Source organism: Vanellus vanellus (genome assembly GCF_965231255.1).
Source record: "Vanellus vanellus genome assembly, chromosome: 1".
Lineage (NCBI taxonomy): Eukaryota > Metazoa > Chordata > Aves > Charadriiformes > Charadriidae > Vanellus > Vanellus vanellus.
Window position 1 is genome coordinate 212815645 of NC_138905.1, and position 25723 is coordinate 212841367.

The 25723-nt window shown below is 39.5% G+C and overlaps 1 protein-coding gene across 1 annotated transcript in view; it reads right to left on the minus strand.

Annotated features, from left to right (window-relative positions):
• Window positions 1-281: 281 nt before the first annotated feature.
• NAALAD2 (N-acetylated alpha-linked acidic dipeptidase 2) overlaps window positions 282-25723 on the minus strand; it is a gene marked incomplete at its 5' end in the record, with an annotated part of 36551 nt that continues 11109 nt past the window's right edge. Inside the window, 11 exons of the mRNA XM_082491666.1 lie at window positions 282-1493; window positions 2351-2443; window positions 3370-3451; window positions 9462-9726; window positions 10380-10470; window positions 11908-11999; window positions 17602-17669; window positions 20339-20402; window positions 23178-23260; window positions 23698-23817; window positions 24413-24498. Coding sequence (XP_082347792.1) covers window positions 1304-1493; window positions 2351-2443; window positions 3370-3451; window positions 9462-9726; window positions 10380-10470; window positions 11908-11999; window positions 17602-17669; window positions 20339-20402; window positions 23178-23260; window positions 23698-23817; window positions 24413-24498 — 1234 coding nt within the window. The 3' untranslated portion in view covers window positions 282-1303. The remainder of the gene's footprint in view (window positions 1494-2350; window positions 2444-3369; window positions 3452-9461; window positions 9727-10379; window positions 10471-11907; window positions 12000-17601; window positions 17670-20338; window positions 20403-23177; window positions 23261-23697; window positions 23818-24412; window positions 24499-25723) is intronic.

Below are 25723 nucleotides of genomic sequence, written 5' to 3' on the forward strand. Positions count from 1 at the left end.
CTTGTCTGATTTCAAGGCAATTGAGATGAGAACAACTCTTTCTGTAGCCTAGTAATTGTAGTGTTTCTAATTCTGTCTTTGTTTTAGTAGCACGTCCATTCTATTCCCCATAAAATAAAAAGGGATTTTATTCCCACAACCTGGTGCAATTTATGGTTGTGAGAAAAACTGTATTATATTTTACATAAGAGAAGAAATTGGTTATTATCTGATCCCACAAACTGGAATGTGATTTAATAAAATGCTAGCAATTTTATTAGTTGTAAAGCATGTAGATGAGAAGTACATTTAAAGGGCAAATGAAGCAAGAACGAATTTTTTTTACAAATTAAACAGTTTTGTACAATTATTCTTCTCGTGCATTTCAGTTTCTCTTTGAATGTTAAAGCAGCTCCTGATGGGAAAGGTTCTTCAGGTCTTATTTGAAGACAGAATAACCTCCAGCTCCCTCAACTGGAAGAAGACATCTGCATGAAAGACATCTCCCAGGAAAAAATAGGAACAAAAGCTGCTATGGGTTTGCGACTAGTGAAAGTGCCAAAAGGAGCAGGGAGGGCAGCTTTTGGTTATCCCCCCAGTCTGTACATTCCAAAGCGCAAATAAAGGAGGAAGGTGCACACTGTCTTTCAGAGGCATGGACACTCACTCTGTAAGAAAATACTTTCAAATTTCTACATATAAGCAGCTGTTTTCTCATTATCAAGAATGGCAGGGACTGCTTTGGCAATCAGCAGGAGGGACAGTATTTTATTTTTTTTTCAGGAGAAGAAAGCAAATCAGTATAATGAGTACTCACCAGTCCTGCAGAACAGATTATAAAATACAGCGATGCCTTTGGTGTCTTATATTATAAAAGTAATTATCAGAACAAGAAAAATGCACATACGGTGAAGTGTTATATTTTTTCTCTTGAAGTGTTTTCTGCTGATCACTGCTACAGACGAGATTTACAGGTAGCTCGGCAAATGACTGGTTTTGTAATTGCACATCCAAAATAACAGGTCCTCAAAACTGGCAGATCTTTCAGAAAACTCTAATAGGGAACTGATTCTTCCTTCTCCCCACTCCCAAATTTGCTTCCATCTAAGGTTGTTCTTAAAGCTACAGTTTTGCCAGTGTCAGAGAAGCAGTAATTTCTAGCTCAGGAGTTCTTTGATACGCAGAGCTCCTGCTCACCCTACCAGCACACTCGCACGCGTTCAGAAGGTTGGAAACTCAGATAGGCAGGCAGCCAGGAGAGACGGCGGCACTGTCATAGCCTGACTAGAGGGCGTTTCAGACTGAGCTTTTCGAAGCCATCATCCTATGCAACTTCTTTCAGTGTCCCTGCCGCTGCCTGCACAGTGAAGGCTGCAATGGAAATCTGCCTCTTTACTTCTTCCCAGGCTCCATGCTGATCTGCTTTGCTTTCAATATCAAACATGGCATCGTAGATCCCCGGGAAGGACTCGCCAGCATACTTGTTGTGACTGCTTGGAGCAAAGATGACATGTCTGTGGGAAAAGAAAAAAAAAAAAAGGAGGTATATAAATAAAATAACTATTAGCGGTGTGTGCGTTCATTGCAGGGAGTGGAACAGAAACCTCAAAACACCTAAACAGTTGAACAATGGTCAGCAGATATGGGAAAGGAATGGAAAAAGAGGGAAAAGAAAACCTATGGGAGAATTCTTGAGAAGAGCATGAATTCTTCAGAGAAGTGGTGATCGTACTGGAACAGAACTGCACAAAAATATCAATTTTATTTGTCGGTGTTTTTTTTTTTTTCTTAAATAATTAATAGTTTCAGTTCTGCTTTTAAATTGATTTTGTTCATATGAAGTATCAAAGCACATTTGCAGCACGTGAAAGAGTCCTCCCAAATCAAAATAAACACTGAAACTATACTAATAAATGCAAGCAATTAAAAAAAAAAAATCTGGACTTCTCTCTTCATCTTTCCCTCACTACATCTGTTCTCATCCTCTCCTCCCTTTTACTCTACTCTCGTTTTTCCTTTCTTTCCATGCAGTTGATGCTCTACTGAATCCTCACTTTGTACAGAGCAAGTGGGAACAGTAGTACTACACACCTGCAAATAAAAGTCACAGAGTATGACGGCTAAAAAAAATCAGAGTGCCAGACCTAAGAAGAGGAATTAGGCACCACAAGACTGGTGCAGCCAAGGAATTCTCCTTGGGGGTTATAAACAAATTCCACTACTCACCAGATCGCACCTAAACAAGAATCCATTGCGCTCTAATTCCTATATGAGGCCTATACAGCAGTTCAACTAACTGGTCAGTTAGAGTGGGGTTCACCTGCAAAAGCAGAGTGCCTTGGACAGCTGGTCAAGAAACTTGTTGCCTCACCTGTAAAACTTTCTTCCTGGTAAGCCAAGAGGATCAATGAAAGCTCTTTCTATAAACATCAGCTGATCATTCATGATTCGCACTGCGACCGGACTGCAGAAAACGGAGACAGAGACATTTCACACAATGAGGAAACATAACTTCCCAGTCTCATTTAAACACTTCTCCTCTCCTTTTGAAAGAAAAAAAAGTCACAAAGATGGTCTACAGTTTGCAAAAAGATGAGGTTTTGCAAATGGAGATATTCAATACATGTTATCTCAATGCATTAGGATTTCTGTGTCAGCAAACTCAACTACAAGATTTCACACTATGCAAAATAAAATGTGAGACTTTCTGAGAGTGTCAGACACTTGTTTAGTATTAAACGGCACTACAAACATCCCACTTAACAGAGGGAAGAGGAAGGCTGAGATTTATGTCAAAACAAAGATACTTAGGTTTTGTTGTCCATTCAATAAGCCAAATGTCCAAACTCCCACTCTAATCCATACAGTAACATAGTAAGGATGGGATTCGGCTGCCTGAACACAACTATCTGGTACCATACAAGGTGCCTTGGAGCACCTGCCCTCCAGCCACTGCTGGAGGGCACGGGAATCCTATAGGGCCCTTAGGTTTGCAAGCATCATGCGGATATCTTAGATACTCAGAAGCATCATCCTGTCTCCTCGAGGTGGGCTGAAAGTACAAATTCTGGCATCACCTACAACACTCAAGTGTAGGTGTCTATATACAGAGCTCAGTCCAACTTTAACTTTCACTGCTACCTGCCTTTCCATGTGTTACAATAATTTTAATGACAAACTGATGCTAGTAATAAGCTCTACAGCTGATGCCATTCATTACAGGAAGCAGAATTCAAGAATTCATCCTAGCAGATATTGCCTGTCTCAGAGTTCAAGGGCTCTATGCTACACTAATCAGAGAGATTAGTGTAGTCACTGGAAAGAAAGAACTGCCACCCTGGGTACCTAAGGCAGATATATATATATGAGACAATTTTTTTTCAGACTTACTCTTTCTTGTCAACTTGTTCAAGTCTCCTGTGAAATTCAGCTGCAGCCTTTGAGAAGTTCACTACAGCGGAAAAAAGAGGATCTAAAAAAGGAAGGACTTTGTGAGCAACTTCAGAGTATCTGCTGACTGCAATACACCTTTCAGTTGCCCGGTGAAAAGCTACATTTGTTTTGGTGATACCATTGCATTAATTTTGTTGTCTTTCCACAATTCATTACTTTCCCTAGTGCAGACTTTGAAGAGCTGCACTACTAACAGCAATAGACAAAGAGGCCAGCAATAAAGCAGAATGCTTGATAAAGTTTTCACAAGTATACCCCTTCCCTCTGCCTGGCATTGCAAATGAAGAACTCTGCAGTTTCCTTTCTAACAAAGGGGTGTGCTGCAGCATTTAGGTATAAAAAGCCTGACTTTTTATATAACACCAGCCCTTCCAGCAGGCTGTGGAAGGACAGCAGGATTTCCCTCTTGGAATGTTATGTCCTCTTCATATCATAATATGTATATTGAATAGGTGAGGCGTAAAAGACACAACTGTTATGGAACATAGTGATAGACTGAAGCGGATCGCTTGCTGCGCATGTGCAGTATTGTTACAGCGTGGGAGGTGTCTCTGCTGTGACCCTGTACGCCATCCCACAGTGCTGATACTCAAACCCCGGGTTTTTGCCTGTTGTGCCTGACCGTGTGCAGGCAGGCTGGTGGGTCGCTCAGTCCCTGCTCTGTCCCTGGCAGCACGTCCAAGCCAGGTGGAATGCCTTAGCCAAAGAAGCAGCGGTCCTTTCTTTTAATGTCGATACCAGCTATGATGATTTTCCTGGGGAAGGGTCTATTTGGAAAAATTATCAATTTATGCAACTAATTTTTGTAGAGTAAGTAAAAGGTGGATGTTATGAGGGGAAGAACTTATGGCCTTACCAAAATTCAACTCAGTTACAAAGAAGGAAGATTTATAACTTGTACATCTTGCCCACAGTTTTCAGAAAACTTTAGATAAACCAGACTATCCTTTCTTTGATCGTACAGGATAATGAGGCATAAGATTAGGTCATCTCCTAAATCTGGTCCTCTGTTGGCAATTATGGCCCTTCACTGTTTATAAATTTATCGCTACTGTTTACAAATTTATCACCCTATTTAGGATGACAGGCTTTCTGTTCCCAGGACTCCTATTGAAAGCTGTTCTGCAGTCTCATTTGCTCTTCTATTTCTAGCAAACTTTTTATTCATCACCAGCCTACACTTGCTCGTTCTTGTATTAATACTTGGTTTTAGTTTACATAATTAGAGGCACAGATTTTATGTATGTGACCTGTTTACGGACTGCAGTATAGACAGACCCCTGTCACCTTGTCGGGGTGAGAATTTACACTTGTCCACAGCTGTGGCAATAGTTATAAGTTTTCCAGAGGACACAGTTCTGCTCTGCTGACATCATTGTTATATCATGGCAACCGATTATATTTCAGAAGCAGTAGGAGGAGATTTAAGAGAAAAAAAAAGAAAGGTCATGTGAAAACATGTAAGAGAATTTGTGCTCATGTTCACTAGCTATTCAGTGCTGTCAGAGTTTCAGAGTTGTTTTTTTCAGAAAATATCACATTCCTTTTTTTTTCTCCCTGCAAACCTTAGTTCCTGATAGCATATGACTACAAGTACACATTTAATGAAAAAAGGTTTCCAGCCTTCATTGTTGCAGAGGAGCAGCTGAAATGTGAATCCAAAGTCAAATAAAAACCTTAACCTATTATTTTGAAGGACAATTATGTGATTTATTCAGGCTTAATTAACAATTTTCTGACATTCAGTGCTGTGAATAGGCAATTCCATTAAAATTCTGAGTGAAATTAATTATATCTTTCAAAGTATTGTAAAAACTAAATATACATTTTAATGCATTCTGATGTAACAGAATAAACAAAAATTAGAAATTGTAGTTTTATTCAAGAGATAACTTGAAACTGATCAGGCATTAGAGAAGAATCTTTAAAAAGATTCTTTTTAAAGACTAAAAGACTAAAAACTATGCCTTGTAAAAAAATAGTCAAAAAGTGACATATCTATAAAGTTATTAAGGAGAAGGTTAAGTGATATTTGGGAAGCAAAAAGCAAAAAAAAAAAAAAGATTGCTTCTAGAATTTAGGAACAAAAAAAGATGCATTGGTCAGAAGGTAATTTGGGCAACTTCTAATCTGAAATGAGAAAGAAACCCAAACAATGAAAATAAAACATTTAACAGAACTTTTCGTAGGTCTTCTACTACTGGAAAAATAAAGTCCAGGCTTGGTCTTTCCTTACAGGATATGTTGCAGTAAACACAGGGACATACAGAAATAAATCCTTGTGTTACGCAAAATCTGAGACAAGATGATCCCCATCATGTCTGATGATGGGGAAGTGATGAGAAGTCTCAAGATCGCGAGCTCTAGTCCTCGTGGGAGACTTCAATTTGCCAGACATCTGCTGGGAATACAATACAGCAGGGAGGGAACAGTCTAGAAAGTGTCTGGAAGGTACTGGGGATAACTTCTTAACACAACTAGTGAAAGAACCAACTAGGGAAGGTGCCCTGCTGGATCTGTTGTTTGTAAACAGGGAAGGTCTTGTGGCGGATGTGATGGTCGGAGGCCGTCTTGGCAACAGTGACCATGAAATGATAGAGTTCTCAATTCTGGGAGAAGCAAGGAAGGGGGTCAGCAGAACTGCCACCTTGGACTTCCGGAAAGCGGACTTTGGGCTCTTCAGGAGCCTGGTTGACAAAGTCCCCTGGGAGGCAGTCCTCCAGAGCAAAGGAGCCCAGGAAGCCTGGATGTCTTTCAAGATGGAAGTCCTAAAGGCGCAGGAGCAGGCTGTCCCCGTGTGCCGTAAGACAAGCTGGCGGGGAAAAAGACCGGCCTGGCTAAGCAGGGAGCTAGTGTTGCAGCTTAGGGAAAAAAAGAGGATATACGGCCTTTGGAAGGAAGGGCAGGCCACCCAGGAGGATTACAAAGAGGTAGTAAAGCGATGTAGGGAAAAAATCAGAAGGGCCAAAGCTCAGCTAGAGCTAAACCTGGCTTCTGTTGTCAAGGACAACAAAAAAAGTTTCTATAAATATATTAGCGATAAAAAGAGGACCAAGGATAATATCTGTCCTCTAGTAGATGGGGCTGGTAACGTAGTAACCAAGGATGAGGAAAAGGCTGAGGTACTTAATGCCGTCTTTGCCTCAGTCTTCAGCAGTAGGACCAGTTGTTCCTTGAATTCCCCGACCCCTGAGCTAGAATACAGGGATGGGGAGCAGAGTGAAGCCCCTGTAGTCCAAAGGGAAAAGGTGAGGGACCTGCTTCAGCACCTGGAGGTGCACAAATCTATGGGGCCGGATGGGATCCATCCAAGGGTGCTGAGGGAGCTGGCGGAAGTGCTCACCGGCCCACTGTGCATCATTTATGAACAGTCCTGGATAACTGGGGAGGTCCCAGCTGACTGGAGGTTGGCAAATGTGACGCCCATCCATAAGAAGGGCCGGAAGGAGGATCCAGGGAACTACAGGCCAGTTAGTCTGACATCGGTGCCTGGGAAGGTCATGGAGCAGATCATCCTCAGTGCCATCACACGGCACATGCAAGAGAACAGGGTGATCAGGCCCAGTCAGCATGGCTTTGTGAAAGGCAGGTCATGCCTGACAAACCTGATCTCCTTCTATGACAAGGTGACCCACTTGCTGGACAAGGGAAAAGCTGTGGATGTTATCTACCTGGATTTCTGCAAGGCTTTTGACACCGTTTCCCATAGCATTCTCCTGGAGAAACTGGCTGCTCATGGCCTGGACAGGTATACTCTTCGTTGGGTAAAAAACTGGCTGGATGGCCGTGTCCAGAGAGTGGTGGTAAATGGAGTTAAATCCTGTTGGTGTCCAGTGACGAGTGGTGTCCCCCAGGGATCGGTGCTGGGGCCCGTTCTCTTTAATATCTTTATCAACGATCTGGATGAGGGGATCGAGTGCACCCTCAGTAAGTTCGCAGACGACACTAAACTGGGGGGGCGTGTTGATCTGCTTGAGGGTAGATTGGCTCTGCAGAGGGATCTGGACAGGCTGGACAGATGGGCTGAGGCCAATGGTATGAGGTTCAACAAGGCCAAGTGTCGGGTCCTGCACTTGGGTCACAACAACCCCATGCAGCGCTACAGACTGGGGGCGGAGTGGCTCGAAAGCTGCCCGGCAGAAAAGGACCTGGGGGTGTTGGTGGACAACCGGCTGAGCATGAGCCAGCAGTGTGCCCAGGCAGCCAAGAAGGCCAACACCATCCTGGCCTGTATCAGGAATAGTGTGGTGAGCCGGACTAGGGAAGTAATCATCCCCCTGTACTCGGCACTGGTGAGGCCTCACCTCGAGTACTGTGTTCAGTTTTGGGCCCCTCACTACAAGAAGGACATTGAGGTGTTGGAGCGTGTCCAGAGAAGGGCTACAAAGCTGGTGAAGGGTCTGGAGGACAAACCTTATGAGGAACGACTGAGGGATCTGGGGTTGTTTAGCCTGGAGAAGAGGAGGCTGAGGGGAGACCTTATCACCCTCTACAACTACCTGAAAGGAGGTTTTAGAGAGATGGGAGCTGACCTCTTCTCCCTGGCGACAAGTGATAGGACAAGAGGAAACGGGTTCAAGTTATGTCAGGGCAGGTTTAGATTAGATGTTAGGAAGCATTTTTTCACTGAAAGGGTTATTAAACATTGGAATAAGCTGCCCAGAGAGGTGGTGGATTCACCATCCCTGGAGGTGTTTAAGAAAAGGGTAGATGAGCTGCTTAGGGACATGGTTTAGGAGTGGTGGTGTTTTTATCAGGGTAGGTTAATGGTTGGACTTGATGATCTTAAAGGTCCCTTCCAACCTCACTGATTCTATGATTCTATGATTCTATGATTCTATGATTCTATGATTCTATGTAAGGCTTCCTGTCTTGAGTGGCCTTTTTACAAAAAAAAGGTGACTTTTCAAAAGAGTCAAGATTTTTTCACCCAAGCCATTACATTAAGTTTTAAACTTTTTTTGTTTTCCCCAAATGAGGATTTGATTTGAGTTACTTCTAATGTTTGACAGAACCCGAGAGAGTACTGCATCTCCAAAATGCTACTTTATGTCTCTAAACCATGGGGCCCTCAGATACCAAGTCAATTAGGACTGACTGAAAATCCTCCTTGGTGCAAAAACACAAAGGGTGAATGAGGGAGGGAGGGAGGAAGGAAGGAAGGAAGGAAGGAAGGAAGGAAGGGAGGGAGGGAGGGAGGGAGGGAGGGAGGAAGGAAGGAAGGAAGGGAGGGAGGGAGGGAGGGAGGAAGGGGGGGAGGAAGGAAGGAAGGAAGGGAGGGAGGAAGGAAGGGAGGAAGGGGGGAGGGAGGAAAAAGAATTAAAAGAAAGAAAGGAAGAAAGAGAGAAAGAAAGAGAGAAATAGAGAAAGAAAGAAGAAAGAGAGAGAAAGAAGAGAGAGAGGGGGAGAGAAAGAAGATTACTGTGGAAGCTATCCTAGCTTGGGATCCAGAGCACTCTGCTGCTTCTGACGTATTTTATATGCTTCATTGCAATGTGTACAAGTGCATAGCAAATGGATGTATTTATGCAGAAGAGTTACCAAAATGGTTCTGTTGCCTACAGTAGTATCCAGGCACTGAGATGGCAAGTTTCCCAAGGTCAGATGAAGTCTTTGTTTGGCTGAGGAGGAATGGGCACCTGTGTCTCCCAGGTTCCAGGAAGTTGACATAAATGTTTAACTTGCCTTCTTTTTTAAGCAAAAAAATGAGAAGCAGAGGCTGATACTGTCTCTTTGTTCTGGATTTGATTGGGTTCTATGACTGCTTGTGAGCACTGCAATAATGCCCAAAAATTAGTAATATGTATGAAAGTTATTGTAACCCTCTCATCTATAACCCTCTCATCTATTATGCATTCAACCTGTGTTATGTTTAGAAAAGAAAAAAAAAAAAAGGAGGCTCTTCATTATGAAGGCAGAATTGAAACAGGAAAGTAAGGAATTAAATTTCAGCGCTATAACAGATATATCACATCATTGCACAATTCTCGTCAATGCACGTAAGAAATACTGTCGTGGCTATTACTCACCAAATGATACTTCGTAAGTTTTCAGTTGTTCTTCATGTTTCTTGGCCAATTTATAAATTCTATTGCTATATCCTTTTAAGGCTTCTCCATAATCTCTACAGTCAAATGGAATGACCTGGGAATCTGCCAGTTCATAAACCAGTTTGCCTCGTAACTGGGCAACTGTAAGCTGTTTCTTGAAGGTGGAGTCATAAAACTTTTCCACTAACTCGAAGGTCTCATACACAGTGTGATAAACAGGATAATTGCTGAATTTGTCCGCTTTCTGAAAAAGAGCAAGCAAATTTGTCAGTGCCCTGTACTCTAACTGCAGTTAAGGGATGTATTGATCACTTAACGACTATGATGTTTTGCACAGTTTCCAAATAAAAAAAAAAGCTATTTGCTACAAAACACAATTTACTATCCTTCCATTTTTGTGTGTTCATTTTAGGAAAGTAAACCAACCTGAGTCTATGGACCGTTGCACAAGATTAAGTGAGCAGACTTCCTTCTTTCTACCTACACAGACCTGCCTTTGGTTCCATCGTACAGAGACTGCCTTCGCTAAACGTGAAAACAGTTTGGGGTTTTGGACAGCAGAAATCCTCAATCATGGCTCCTTGTGTAGTTATTTCTGAACACAATCATGGATGATTTGTATATTGGGGTCCTATTAATAGTACGGTGGAATGAAATATACACCTCCAATCATATTCTATAAATACCTTTCTGTGGACTTGACAGCCTGCAGAATATATGCATCACTGAAACGTTTTATTCTCCAAACATTTAGGTTTCTTGCTAAATTAAGAGATGGCACTGATATACAAACCAGTCAAAGATTCTTTGAAGCTTTTTTGTTAATAATAAATAAATACTTTTAAAAGATGACTGCTCAGCACTATCAAAGTCCTTCAACCAATCTGGAAGACTTACCCTATTCTTGGTATAACGGACTCTGCCGGATGCAATTCCCAGTCTCTGAAAGTAAGCTTCAAAATCACTGCCTGATCCCAGTTTGTTTATTCTACATGTAGAAAAGACAAATCTTAGTGAGATCACTTACTTTATAGTATGGTAGCAATTTAGGCAAAATGCAGATTTTTCAAAGAAATGGAGGTCAGTTTTTCTGGAGGGCACATCAGGGACACTAGTAAGATCAGAGACTAGATGAGTGGAAAGCTTAATTACTCTAACTGATTTTATTCCACTACAGTAATTCAGTATCCCATATTACTAGGAAGATCTTTCAAAGGTGACAATCCTGCTTATGACACTGACCACATTTAAAAAACAACATACACATTATGCACAAGTGCTGTAAGATTGTATCAGACATGTCTCTGCAATTTTAAAACATTAATCATCTATTTCCAAAATAATATGAATTGGGCAGCAATATATGTAAAGACAGATGTGTTTATATACTTTGCATTTTCCATAGTAGAATAAAAGACTGATAAAAAAATTCCACTGCAGGAGACAAAATTAGCATTTGTTACTTACAAGTAAATATTGCCATCTACTGGGTAGGTGTGGCAAGACAGAGGAAAAGAAAAGAATAATGATAATTTATGACAGATGTAATATTCTAAGTATTTTCAAATATTTATTTTTTACATTAAGTTTTAGGTTTATATGTCTAGCCTGATGAATAATTGGTGTTTCTCAGCTAAAAAAGAAAAATAACCCAGCTAAAGTTCTTCTGTTAGTATAAATTTCTGTAAGGAACTATTTGTATCGACTAAGACAGGTCAGATCTGTTAGCTTTTTCAAAAGGCAGAAATCTCAGCGAGTCTAATGAATCTAGACACCCATCAGGGCCTGAAAAACAGGGCAACACACACAGAACACTGGTCAAATCACACAAAGGGGCAGTTCTGTTTACATTGTGAATATCTGTTCACATTGTGAATAAGATTTAGCCCTACAAGTCACAGGCTCAAACAGTGGTTTTTTAGTTTTAATATGTTCAAATATGAAGTTTTTATAGCTGCAGATATAAATTTGTAATGTATTACATTTACATCTATTGTATAAACAAAGAATAAGTATCAAGAGAGCTTTTTAATTACCGCTCTAGGCAGTTTCTTTCAACTGAGCATTTGCTTATCCTAACAATTTTGGTATTATCTCATCCAGTAGGGTGACTAAAGTATATTTTGAACTCTCCCCACCTTGGTCATTTCTGATTGCTTTCCAAATCGCTTTTTTACTAATAAAAGGCCTTTAAAAAGTGTGAGGTTTCATTTTACAGCAGGCATAGATGTTACCATCGTTAAAAAAAAAAAAAAGTCATAAAATTTTATTTTATTTTACTTTAAAAGATATTGCTAGAGAGTCACCTTGTACTAAAAGGTTTTCTATTGCTGTCATCAACAGCACATGTTGAAAAAATCTGGAGAGTAGCCATGCTATGATATGATGAAAATATTGGGAAAGAAAAACCAGATTAACAACATACCTGGGATAGCTATTATTTTCCGTTGCAGGATCTTTCTCAAGCCAGCTGTCATAAAGAGACTTATTTTCATAACCCTCATCAGGACTTAAAATCTGGAGAGGAAAACATTATAATCTCATTGGAAGTACCTCTATCTTAATTCAGTATCAAAGGGGACCTTTACTGCTATCTGCATCATTGTTAATCAACAGCGTTGCTGCATGCAGGGAAGTACACACACACACACACTATTTACACTTGCTACGTACCTTTATGGTTCCCAACCACGAAAAGCATCTCACAGGCTCTTGGAACACAGTGGGGAAGAGCAGGTTAAAGGCTAAAAGGACGCTAGCTGGAGCTTATCCACTTTGGGGGGAAGCAGGTCCTCTGGATTTCTAGGACTTCTTACCACCCTGTTATTGCACTGGGTACGTACACACACAACCTCTGCAGCAGCCAGGATGCCCCAGCTGCTTTCCTTTCAGCAGGCAAGGGAGAGCAGAGCAACCCTGTGGAGGATTGTCCCACACAGCAGCAATATTCTCTCCAGAAGCTAAGCCTGAAATTTGGCTGCTTTTTGCTATAGGAAGGGTACAACAGGATTGTGCTAGAAAGAAGTGTCAAAAGCAGTCAATAACTATATTACAGTGGTGCCAAGGGGACTCAAGCAGGACTGGAGCAGCATTGTGCAAAACACTCTATGTACAAATGTAGGTCCCACCCTTACCTTATCTTGTAAAGCTATGTAACAGGATGGAAAAAGTAAGTATTATTACAGCCATCATACAGCCAGGAAAACTATGAAAGATTATAAAATTAGTTGACCAAAGCTCTTAGAAAATCTGTGGCAGAGGTAAAAATAAATCAGGACTCTGGCCCCGGTCTCCATCTACACTTAAACAACCTTTAATAATCATGGTTCTTTAAATATAAGGTTGGTTATGATATGCAGAGGATTGGGATTTTTATTATTTTTTCCAAAATACAAAGCATAAATATTCACGGCTAGATACATGGTCCCACAGTATTGTCAAGACTTGAATTCTGTGTTGAAAATATACAGACTCCAAATTGAAAACCCAAGGAGTTCTGACCTCTGAGATTATGTCAGCAGCTAGCAGAAAAATAACAACTTTGTGAAGTAACTGCTTGGCTGCTGTCATTTTCAGGGCACTTTGGTCAAGTTCTAGGACTAAATTGAAAATGGCACATTAATAAGAGCAAGCTGAACTCTGACATAACATCTGGCAGAGATGTTATTCTTACAGCTCTGGTTACGTAAAACCCATTGGCCAGCTTTTTCGTACAACACAGCCAGCCTAGTAAAACATACAATTTGCCCTTAGATCCAAATCTAGAATCAGCATAAGCTTACTGCTACCTCAAGGCAAGATGCAGAGTTCTTTAAGTATTTAAGTATAAATATGAAGTAATGATGCCATGATCAGAACAGGGGAATTGGAGTTGGCACTATTGCAGACGCTGGCTGGTGGTGACCAATTGTCTAAAGCCTAGCAGTAGAGCAGGGCCAAAAAAGACCTTCAACAGCTAAGTGTCCCATCTGTATGCTGAGAACCACACTTAAACGCAGAACTCCTTGAATGACGTCACTTCATGTGTACACTACATTTTTTTGGTGAGAAGTGGCTCACTAAAAAACAGGAAGAGCAAAGAGATCTTGGGATGTTGGAAGCTGGTCTTTTTAATATGAACAGAAATGAATTTCTTCTGGATGTGCATAATTACCTACATGTGCACTAATGTTCTTTCACAAACTGGGCTTCCTGAATGAAATTCAATCCCATGCAAAAGCCTAATGCAAAGCATAGGGAACATTTCGGTTCCATTTGCTGTTTCCAAGAATTAGCTAGGACTCCTGAGGTGTGCAGGACTTCTCACGATTCCTGTTCAAGAAACTAACAAGCAGGATATGCAAAGACTTAATGGGTTGAGGCTTTGATGTGTACATCTAGCTTCCCAATGTCATCCAAACCCAAATGCATTGCAGTTGAAATAGCAAAACTAAGAATATAATCACTCTGCCTTAGTCCTTCTAGCTCTTACAGAAATTAGGGCTTTTTTTTCTGGTTAGTGAAAAGGAAACAACTAATTAGCAAAGGCACAGAGAGTAGTCTTCGGGTATCTTTATCAGTCTTTGGTTATCTTTATAAGAGGCTACCTAAAAGCAAGTAAAGAAAAAAAGAATAAAGAAAATTAAGCAGATCCCTCTGCAAAACAGAGCTTCCCTGTTCCAGCTGTTGCTTTAGTTTCTCTCCTTCTTTTGCTAATCCAATTCACTGGAATTTTTAGAGACCCAGAGAATAAAGATGTCTGAACCCTCAAATGAATTTTATTCTGTGACGCTAGAAGCAGTGAGCCAAGTAAAAACGTGCCACATTTCTACAGAGTCTATCAGTCATCTGTATACATGTTTCTACGCCAACAAAAATACTATCCGAGTTAGAAGTGGTCCTTCAGCAAACGCCCTTTGGTTCTCCAAAAGCCCATCAAAACATCTTTTTCCTTGGGAAAATTCCAACAATCTCTATGAAGGATCTTACAGAAAAACCAAAAGAGTGTAAGTGTTCTAGAGAAAGGTTTCAGAGCCTGTGATTTATGGATCAGTGGAGGTCACTGGTGGCACTTCAACACTGGTAAACAAAAGATGGTTTGGAAATGAAAACTAATGTGCTGAATCACTGTAAAAATTGAACCATGACTATATTTTTCAAAAAGATGAGAGGTGGTCCCAGGTTTAGCAGTAAAAAAAGAGGAAAACACTCCTCTAGAAAAATGTGGTAAAGAAGTGTCTCAAATTTATATCGTGAGACAGAAAAAAAAAATAAGTAAAAAGAAAAAAAGGATTGCACATGAGATTCTTTGGATGGAGACAATACGGTAAAACTGGGGAAAGTGTGCTTCAAATCTGTATAGAAAGCAGAGAACAGCAGAGAATGAGAATGTTGTTGCAGAGTACTGCTCTGTGGAACAACAGAAAAAAAATAGTTGGGGGTTTTGTCTATACCAAGCTAACAAGAAAAAAAGATCTAAGATGTTTCAACAGCGGCTTTAAGGAGTTCAAGAAATAGTGAGACTTTTCACTGATAACTCTCTACCATAAAATAATTCCCTTTACAAATGAAGTGATAAAGAATATGGATGAATATAATGTACTTCTAGGAGCTTTTTAGGAAGGAAAGAGCACGGAATTATGAAATAGTTGTCACACTTTCGTTGTTTATATTATGCGTCTACTGTTAAAAGCTTAAATAACACAGAATAGGAAAATTTTCAAAAAAAGACAGTCTCAAGTACTTTGTATGGTACTTTAATGGAATTTTTCTACTCAAACCCAGCATTAGTTGAATAGTTGAGTTAAGATCAAAAGTGAGGTACTATTTTTAGCCCAGAGCATTTTTTTTACTTTGTTTATCTTTTGCAGAAAAATGGGTCCCTGAGTAAGTGGCTTGCTGCAGAAGGGAAGTAAATGATTTTATTTTGAGGCCTGTAACCAGTGGTGTCCCCCAGGGGTCAATACTTGGTCCAATTTTGTTTAATATATTCATTAATGACCTGGATGAGGGGACAGAGTGTATCCTTAGCAAGTTTGCTGATGATACCAAACTGGGTGGGGTGGCTGACACCCCAGAGGGCCGTGCTGCCATCCAGCGTGACCTGGACAGGCTGGAGAGCTGGGCAGAGAAGAACCTAATGAGGTTCAACAAAAGCAAGTGCAAGGTCCTGCACCTGGGGAGGAAGAATGCTAGGCACCAGTACAGGTTAGGGGCGGACCTGCTGGGAAGTAGCTCGGAGGAGAAGGATCTGGGGGTTGTGGTAGACAGTAAATTATCCATGGCCCAGCAATGTGCCCTTGTTGCCAAAAAGGCCAATGGAATCCTGGGCTGCATAGGGAAGAGTGTGGCCAGTAGGTCGAGGGAGGTCATTCTCCCCCTCTACTCTGCACTGGTGAGGCCACAACTGGAATACTGTGTCCAGTTTTGGGCTCCCCAGTTCAAGAGGGACAGGGAAGTGCTGGAGCGAGTCCAGCAAAGGGCAACTAAGATGATGAAGGGATTGAAGCATCTCCCTTATGAGGAAAGGCTGAGAGAGCTGGGACTCTTTAGCCTGGAGAAGAGAAGGCTGAGGGGAGACCTTATTATGGCGTACAAGTATCTGAAGGGTGGGTTGAAGGAGGATGGAGCCAGGCTCTTTTCAATGGTCCCCAGTGACAGGACGAGGGGTAATGGGCACAAGTTAGAACATAGGAAGTTCTGTTCAAATACACAGAAAAAATTCTTTACAGTTTGGGTGACGGAGCACTGGCACAGGCTGCCCAGGGAGGGTGTGGAGTGCCCTTCTCTGGAGATTTTCAAGACCCGCCTGGATGCAATCCTGAGTAATGTGCTCCGGGCAATCCTGCTTTGGCAGGGGAGTTGGACTAGCTGATCTCTAGAGGTCCCTTCCAACTCTGAAAATTCCGTGATTCCGTGATCCATGGCCCTGCAGCACTAGGGATATAGACATTTTTACAGGTGAAACAAAATGCCTTTCAGTATGCAAAGTGTCACAGCCAACGTTTGATCAAGCACAGCTTCTTCCCTAGCAAGGAAGAAAGAGTAAGCTAGAAAGAACTGATAAGAAAAGAAAATGTAAAAAAGAAAAGAAAAACATGGGAATATCATAGATAAACCACCCCAGATTCAAACCATGGAATTTCCAGTGTTAAAAGAAAGTGCACTGCATTTCAGAATAACTGAGGATGAATGCATCTAATGGGATGGTAGACTAATAGCTGGAGTCACCCTACCAAATGCCATTATAGTGCAGATTTTTACACTGGACCAAGTCACCTGGAGTCCCTTAATATCAGGAAGAAAATACATTTTTTGAGTTCTGTGTGTACAAGAGTAGACAACCACATTTGGTCAAATGAATCTCATCCTAAAGGTACCTGTTTCTACCCGTTGCCTTTGAAGGGAGCCTATGTTACTTAAATCAGATAGAAATGTCTTCTGCTAATTAAGATGAATCCAGATCTGAGGAGAGTGGCAATAGCTCACGCTAGGTGTCTAATCTGGTGAACTCCTCATACGGCCAATGAAATTTCATGCTTTAATGGACAACAATCTTTCAGCCTTATGATAATTCATCCTGAGAGGTGAAAGCAAAGGAGGCAAGATTAGACCACTTGTAATCACGCAAATCCATACATCTGGCCTGCTAAAAAAAAACACTCAATCTTTCAGTATTTATCGCAGTATTTCAGGGGCTCAGTGAGATATGAAAGAGATTCCGGGGGAACAGACAGGGGGTAACAGTAGGTAGCCAATGTGAAAATGAATACATTCTCTGTACATGAAATCGAAATTTAAAATGCAATTTATTTCTTTGAATGCTTATGACTTTAGAGACTTGATCTTGCTCAAGTGTTTTATTATCTTGTTTTTATTATTATTTTTTTACTATATATTACAAATAATATTCCACTTATGTCAGTGACACATTTCAACCTTTCTAAGAATACTGAGGAACTGTGAGCCTGGGCTGTGTACCACTGACAGGATGTTTTGCTATTGATTTTGGTGCTATCAATATTCTTCCAGCACAGCTATAAGATAAATCCAATATTATTCAATAATCCAATTTTATCCAACAAACTTGCAGTTCTACATTCTTAGAAAGTCACAAATAATAGACATTCTGATTCTGTACCTCTTTTGTCAGATTATATACCAGTTTGTAGAGAAGAGGGGTGCAGTCAACTCTCAATGTGTAGTTACCTGAAAATGAAACAAAGACATGGAATTTTTCCCTTCACGTACCAGTGGCATTATCTTCGTAATGGATTAAACCCTGCAGTCCTTTCTTGGACAAACTTCTTGACTCCAAGGCAAGAATTTCTATCTTGCCTCAAAATACATACAGAAATAGACTACTTGGTCACACTGTATAAGCTACCGCTACTACCCGACAATGATGCATTGGTTACAGTATATACACAGTAATGCAATTAAGCCTTCCCATAGTTCTAAAATATGCCTAACTGTCCCTCGTTAGCTACAAGCCCTTGTCACTCATACACTCCCTGAAGCTTGTGTTAGACAGAAGGCAGTGGTAACATCCTGCTTTTTGTACGATGTTAAAAAAAAAGTGAGTGCATTCAGGAACTGTGCAGGAGGAAAGATATATTCTCTGCAAGATGTTTTAAGAAGTCTTTCAAAGTAGCTGCTTCTTCTCTTATCATAAAGAGTATTTTTTCAATGTTTTTGCAGAGTGTATCTGAGCAACAGGTCATATTCTGAGTAAGAGACGTGAAAAACATTTGGCATTTTATATTTCAGAACTAAGTCTCACCCAAATAGGAGGCAATAAAGATGCACAGTAATGTTTTCATCTACTGTCTCCTAAACCTCCCCTTTTACCACCCTGTTATGGCTTCTACACTTCACACCCCTGAGGTTTCCACACCACCTGCAGGCTATGTTGAGCTCGGTGAGTATCTCGCACCCAAATTGTCCGTTACAGCAGTACGGGCTCCATCTAAAAGAAACTATGGCCACTTTTGGGGCAGGCAGGAGTATAAAGCAGTATTCTCTATAGACTACAGCCACCACACAGCAGCTGGGCAAACACCTCTGCCCTCAAACACAGACAACAGCAAAGAGGGGAAGAGGGGTGAGGAGGCTTGGACATAATAAAACATAAGCTTTCAGATAACACTGTTATCAGGTTTTGATGCAGCTTTAGACCTTTGAGTCATCCTTTGTACAGTGTGTACTTAGAAGAGGACTAGACTGACAATTACAGAAAACCCCATGATGATGGAAAAAATACTAGATAATGTTAACAATATTTCCAAGGAGAGTCTGTATTTGAGAACTGGAAATTAAAGTCCCAAAAATGCTTAAAAGGAGGACCCGCTATTCTTCTTTTCATTGCTAAAGGACAATGAATAGAAATAATTTGCTGTCCAAAACATGGCATAAGAAGTGATGTGGAGAACGTATGATGATAAACAAAATAATTGGCAGAGTACATGGATGCTATGGCTCTACAGGGGATTTTAATGCTCGGTCAGGTGAAAGATGTCCAAGATACTTGAAACAGTACACTGAATACGGTGTTCTTTTCCGTATTACATATTTCTTTTCCAGTGCTTTTACTTTCACATTTTCTTTAATGCATAAAGAACGAGACACGTTTGAATAACCAAGATTTGGAAGAAAATTGTTAAGGCAGCAGCATGTTGGCTGCAAACCAACTAAAAATATGTGTTACAATCCATGCTGAGAATATGAAGCAGTTGTAAAGCTATTATTTCATTCGTGAGATCTTCTAGGCGTGAAATTCTGCTCTACTTTTTACACAGCATGTAGACTGTATAATTGAAGGAAGAGCTCTAACCCTCCCTATACCTCCACTCCAACCGAGCATTTAGAAACTGGGTTTGGCTTTTCTTTTCTTCCAATCATTTTGTGACAGACAAAATTTTCTGCTGCCGGGAATAAAAAGAGTTCTTAAATATGCCTGTTGATACCCATTTTATTCACACACAGCAAGCCCAAATAAGTAGGGTTTAACATGGGAAGAGCAATGCCCTAAATAACTGAGGTTATGATGCAGGACAGCTTCACAGGACTCTACTGATTATTATTTCAGCACAGATAACAGTATATGAAGTCCTGTAATAAAGCTCAGTATAATTTAAGGATTTTGTGATGTAGATCATAGTGCTGGACCCAAAATTCAAAGCCCAGTTTCTAAGCAGCATTCCTATATCACAGATTCTTCTCATAATCTGAAGGGCATTATAAATTGGATAATGGGGGATTAGTTTTTTTGTGACACACACTTCAGCACTGATTTTTCTAGAAGAGCCATGCCATTATACATATGTAACTCGCTGCATATTCTCCCTGCTTGTAGCAATGAACAAAGGTGACCACACTGGCCTAAAGCACCAAAATTGGTCCCTCCCACATAAATGTAAGCCTAAGGTCTTGACACAAATTGTCTTAAGTTCATAATAAATTTGCGTCCCAAAATATTGTAACTCCACAGGGAAAGGAGCTGGAGCTGCAAAGAGAACAAGCAGTAGTCTGTAATACATTAAAACTGTAATTGTAAATTAAAGCTAATGCAGTTAAGAGAGAGTTTAACAATCAGACTGCTCAGTTCATTAGCACAGAATACTAAACTCCTCCAGAGGAGACATTCTGGACCCCAGACATGTAGGCTGCAGCTCACGCATGGTGCTATTTGCAACAACAAAGCAAATGAGAATTTAAACTGTTCTCTCTCTCCACTTAATTCAGTACTTGCTACGCTTATTCTGAACATCACATTATCTATCTTACATTTGCCAACTCTGGATGCAATAAAGAGTACATAGTGAACTATTAAAATTGACATCTGTGAAGTAAAGTGAGTTTAAAAATAAAAGACACACCTTCTATAGAAGAATCTGTGTTGATGTAAGCAACTGCCCGTTCCTGGAGGACTCTGGCATTTTCCTGGGGTTGTAAAAGTGTAATTATTACTTCCAATTAGTGACATTTAGTCAAGAGTATGTTAAGTGCATAGTTTTTTACAGCATTACCTTTAAGAACTCAGTCAGGATAAGTAGCACTATGTACCTTACTAATTACATTAATGTTTGAGGCTGGGTCAATGATCTGGGCATGCGAAATTCCCTCCTGCTTTCTGGGACTTAGTTTGTTGTGGAAATTTTGTTGTGTTGTCCACAAAATGTAGGTGCTGCCTGCTGCATCACGCAGGAGCAAGATGGAACAGGACAAGTACGGAACAGCATTGTACCAGGGTAGATTAAGGTTATAGATGTATTTTTAAGTCCACACTTGCAGGGCTTCGTGAACATGCAACATGTGACTGTGACGTCTGCCAGAATTCCGCCACCCACCAATTTAATCCCTAATTATTCATGTGCGGTCTCAGCACTGAACTCAATTTTAACCCTGCTAAACCGAGTATTGCTGTCATTTCTACACTCTTCTGTTTCAAAAAGGGATGAGTCAAAGCACTGACATTTCCTATTCAAATAAATTTGACTGACTGTTTTGAGTCAACCAAGCATTGCTTTCATGCTAGATATATACACACACATTTAATTTCTTGGAAACTGGTCATTATGTTTGAAATTGATATTCTCATCAGTAAGTGGTATTTTACTAAGTCTTGGCTTTGTGATAGATATTCTAATTAGGTTAGTAATTGTTATTTGATTAATTCCATTTATAACCCAACCAATCATTTGTAAGTCATGTGAAATAAAAATTGGTTTGGTAATTGATAACTTCATAAAGAAATTGATATCTTCAAAACAAACAGTTAAGGAGATTCTGAAAAAGAATATGAAGGGAGGGAGCAAGCCTATATATGTATACATAAGACCTTGCATATATGCAAAAGCATATTTGCAACATGAAGAAATTCCTTCATTTATGAGCAATGGAGATTGTCTATGTAACAAAAGGATGTTGCCACAGTTGCAGAGTCTTTTTGTTGCACAGAAGACAGTGAATATCATGGGTTAATTTTCCTCAAGATTTAGGAGATGATAGTTCTGGCAGCTGCAGAAAACATGAATGTAAGCTGTGAGGAATGTCCCTAGAGAAACTGAATCTAATTTAGGTGCCAAAGAGGAGGAACACACACCAAGATAAAGCAAGAAAACAAAAATATAACAAAAATGAGGTTCAAATATGAATTGTGTTCATGGTTTTCTAATCCAGCACAGCTGCCATTTCATGAAATAAGGGATGATAGATTACTAGATATTAAATTATTAAACAAAAAACACTACAGAAGAGCAGTAGCAATATGTAAACAACCCATACTCCTAATTTATTCATTACTTGCTCAAGAGAAATTAATCTTTTAAGTATCATTGGTTTATATTCCTCATAGTTAATACAATCGTGTGTTTTTTCTTGACAGCATCTAAATATCTGCACAGATACACGGCCAAAGAAATCACAAATAATTTTTTATATACAGTATACTTTTGTCACCAGTGGAGTTCAGGTGGGATGAAACTTAATTGCCAACTCTTTAAAATCTCTCAGTAAATGATTTAAAAGATAATTTAAATTATGGTTTCTTCATCTAGTGTCTCATAAACCAACAGTGAGATGCAGAGAGCCTATCGCAGCTGGAAGCCAAATAGTTTATGGGAGAGAGAATTAGCACAGATCCAAAGGAACAGAAATCTCAGCTTTGTTAGCAGAAGAATGATGGAATCTCTTTGGTGTTTGGGAGCATCATTCTGGTTTTGTTCCCTCCTCTGAAAGGTGTAATTTTGCTATGTAATTTTTTGGTTTATTGTAATACGTGCCAATAAACTAAAAAAAAAAAAAAAAATTAAAATATTTTATTTTATAGATTTTGAAAGCTCTATCCACATATCTAAATATAACCTTGTAAATAAAATTCTAACAGAAGAACAAGACAACACATTTCTTCTAAACCATTCATACTAATAAATTGGCATAGTTCAGCAGAAATGTATTTCATCAGACAATGTTCTGCCCGCTCTATTTCTAATTTGGATTTTACAGACAAAGCAATGAAAACTGGTAAGACCTGTATTACTTAGCAGGGCTGAACAAATCCACTTACAGGCTTAAGAACTGACCATGCCCAACAGGAAAAGGAAGAGAAAAACATTCAGAACCTCATTTCTGAATTTCGCAACATCCTTCTATCAGGCAGCAATATAGTCAGGGATCCCACTACAGAATTTATCAATTGTCCTGCCCCTGAGACTCTATGATACTGGAAATTTCACAGGAATTTGAAAGCATTCTCTCAAAGAATACCCACCCTTTACTTTGCCCAGGAGGACTAATTTCCACACAAAGGGTTTGGCGTGCTGATGGATCACAGGCACATGATCTGGACTTTAGTTTATAGAAAATAAGGAATTTCTCAATTATAAAGTTAGAAAATAAGCCAATTTAGGTTATATAAAATGCTATCATTCTCTTAAATGAAGGGATAGATTTCCACACAGACACCACTGAGGGACATTAGCTTTGAATCAAAGTAGATTTTTAAATCTTAGAAGAGTTAGTGCACTTGTGTTGTAAGAAGTTAGGTAGGTGATTTGTATAAATCTATGAGGTCCTCACAGCACCTGAAGGAGGCTGTTGTGCTCCAATTTTACCTTGGAGCTATTGATTGCAGTCTAGGAATAGACGCCACTGGGTACTGCAGCTGCATGCAACAGACTTTCAAGTTTTGCTTTCTTTACACTATTTTTTATTTACCTCAGCCCATTCTGTGGATCCCAACAATCCAAATTCTTCTGCATCCCAGCTAGCAAAAATAATAGTTCGCTTAGGTCTCCAACCTGCAAACACATAGTTAAATTTGAAAATTCAACTTAAAGTTAGAAAGTCTAGTGAAAGATCACCACAGTTAATTGAAATAATTTAAAAAAAAAAAAGCACTTAATTGATATAGCAGTAAAAAAAAATTCTCTCTAAACTCCTTAGAGGATCACATTATTGCAGAGGAATTTCTTCTTAATGCAATATTTTCATGCCACACTACTAAGACGGTACTATTACACTGATGAGAGACACGAGGGAATAAGTTCAGCCAACTAAGATGCGATGGTACATATGCATCTCTTCAATGAATTTGCATCTTTCATAATGAGAAATACAACTTTCCGTAGAGATGAAAAGTTAAATCAACACAACTGCTTATGGGAACATTCAACACAGTTTTTCAAAGCTGCTGTTTTCTGTATCCATCATTTTACGTCTCTAATAAGTGATTTACCTTCCATTTTTATTTTACCAAAGCTCCGTACAACCTCTTGCAGAACAGCTGCACCCGTAGTTGGATCGATACCACCAAACACCCAAGAGTCTCTATGACCTCCTAAAATAATATATCTGTCTGGAAACAAATACACAATATCAAGCCTTAATTAAAAATGCATTTGAATTACCTGTATTTCCTTTGACTGCATGCCTACTTATTTCATATGAAATACGAAGTTTAATACCAGTGCTACAAATTTACTTTTTAAGGTAACCTGCAATCATTCACTTACTCTACTAAGTATATAAATGAAGACAAGAACTATTTTATACATATTTTTCCACTTAAAAGTCATTCATGTATATGGCCTGCTACTAAGTATCAAGAATAGTATATTGAAGTCCCAAATCATCACTAGTTTTCTGTACCTTGCATTGTGTTAATTTTTGCAAACGCAAAATGTATGAACGATGTAAGGGGAAACCTACCGTAAAATGACAGGTATTATAAAAAAAATGCCTGACATCTATCATTCCAGCATTCCCATTCAAATATATTCTGCAGAATGCCAATGAAAGTGTGTTGGGAGGGACAGGACAACTATTAAAGGTTTCTCAGATTCCATATTACCTGGCTATCTAAAAAACTTGAAGTTTCTTGCAACATGAGAACAATTTCACCAAACACAAATTAAAGAAGCAATTAAAATCCTCAAGCACCTAGTGCTCACCTGGTTCCACAGCTCCTCTGAGGATGCCAATGACGTTGTAAATTCGTGTTATTTTATTGTTTGTATGAACATGCATTCTGACTTTTCTGAAATGAAAAGCAGTATAGAGTAATCAGTTCTGACTGAGAAGGCAATAAAAAGTCAATGTAATAGCTTGTAAGCCAGAAAGTTCGTGCTTCTCTTCTGTTTTGTGTGCTCAGCACTGTTCATGCTGTATCAGTGTCCCATTTTTCATTTCAGGTTAACCTGCTGACAGAAAGATGCCCCTATGAAGTGGGTCAAACTATAAACTTTCAGACATTTACAGAATTTATTGAACTGTTACTTATGGAAGTCAATTGGATAATTGTGTATTAGAGGAGTAAACTGAAAAGCATATACAGTAATGGATTTTGACCAAAATGATATTTGTGGATATACATATTTTTATAAAGAATACACTTTGGTTTTGTAGCACAATTCCATGTAATATGATCGAACTTGGAGAGAAGGTCATTAGAAATATTCATCCAGGAATAAACTGAAATCTCTCTTTAGGACAGCAGATCTACGTGAACAAGATTTGTCAATCCTCCATCCCCCCCTCTCCCCAGTAAAATCCACTTGTGAAATTTTTAAAAACGGAAGTAAATTCAGGTATTAGGAGAGCTAAAAATAATGTAGTATGCAGCCCCTCTGAACCTGTGGAAGAAACAAAGCATCCAGTAATGCTTTTTTTTGTGTCTGGCAAAACACCAAGAGTTTCACATTTGAAGTTATCTTTTCAGCAGCAAATCTGCATAGCTGTCAAAATCAAAACCTACTTCAGGACAGCTACTGAATCTTTGCCCAGAGCATAACTGACACCAGTGCCTTAAGCATGCATATACTTGCACACTTACCATGTGCAAGTGACTTTCTACCTAGTCTCAAAAGATTCATTTTTATATGGAGCTACTCTGAGAAGAAGTATATATAGGATTAGCCCATATTTACAAAAACTGTTACCATATCAAGTAGTAAGATGTTAAAAAGTGCATTCAAAAATATTTCCCATGTGTATGTTTTGTGGCTGAATCATGTTGTTTCTTTTCTCACTGTTGGTCTTCAAGACATTCTAAATGGCGCCGTAATTATGTCAAATATGCTTTCTTATTCATTATTCCTGTTTTATTCATTTTCAGATAGTGTTAAAGCAGAGCACAAAAGAATAATGATCAATGAAGTCTGTATAAAATTATATATTCAGACAAACTCTTGTTTTGCAGGAGGTGGAGCAGTGACAATGATACACCATTTTTACACACTGTTCATGGTGGCCCACTACCAGTC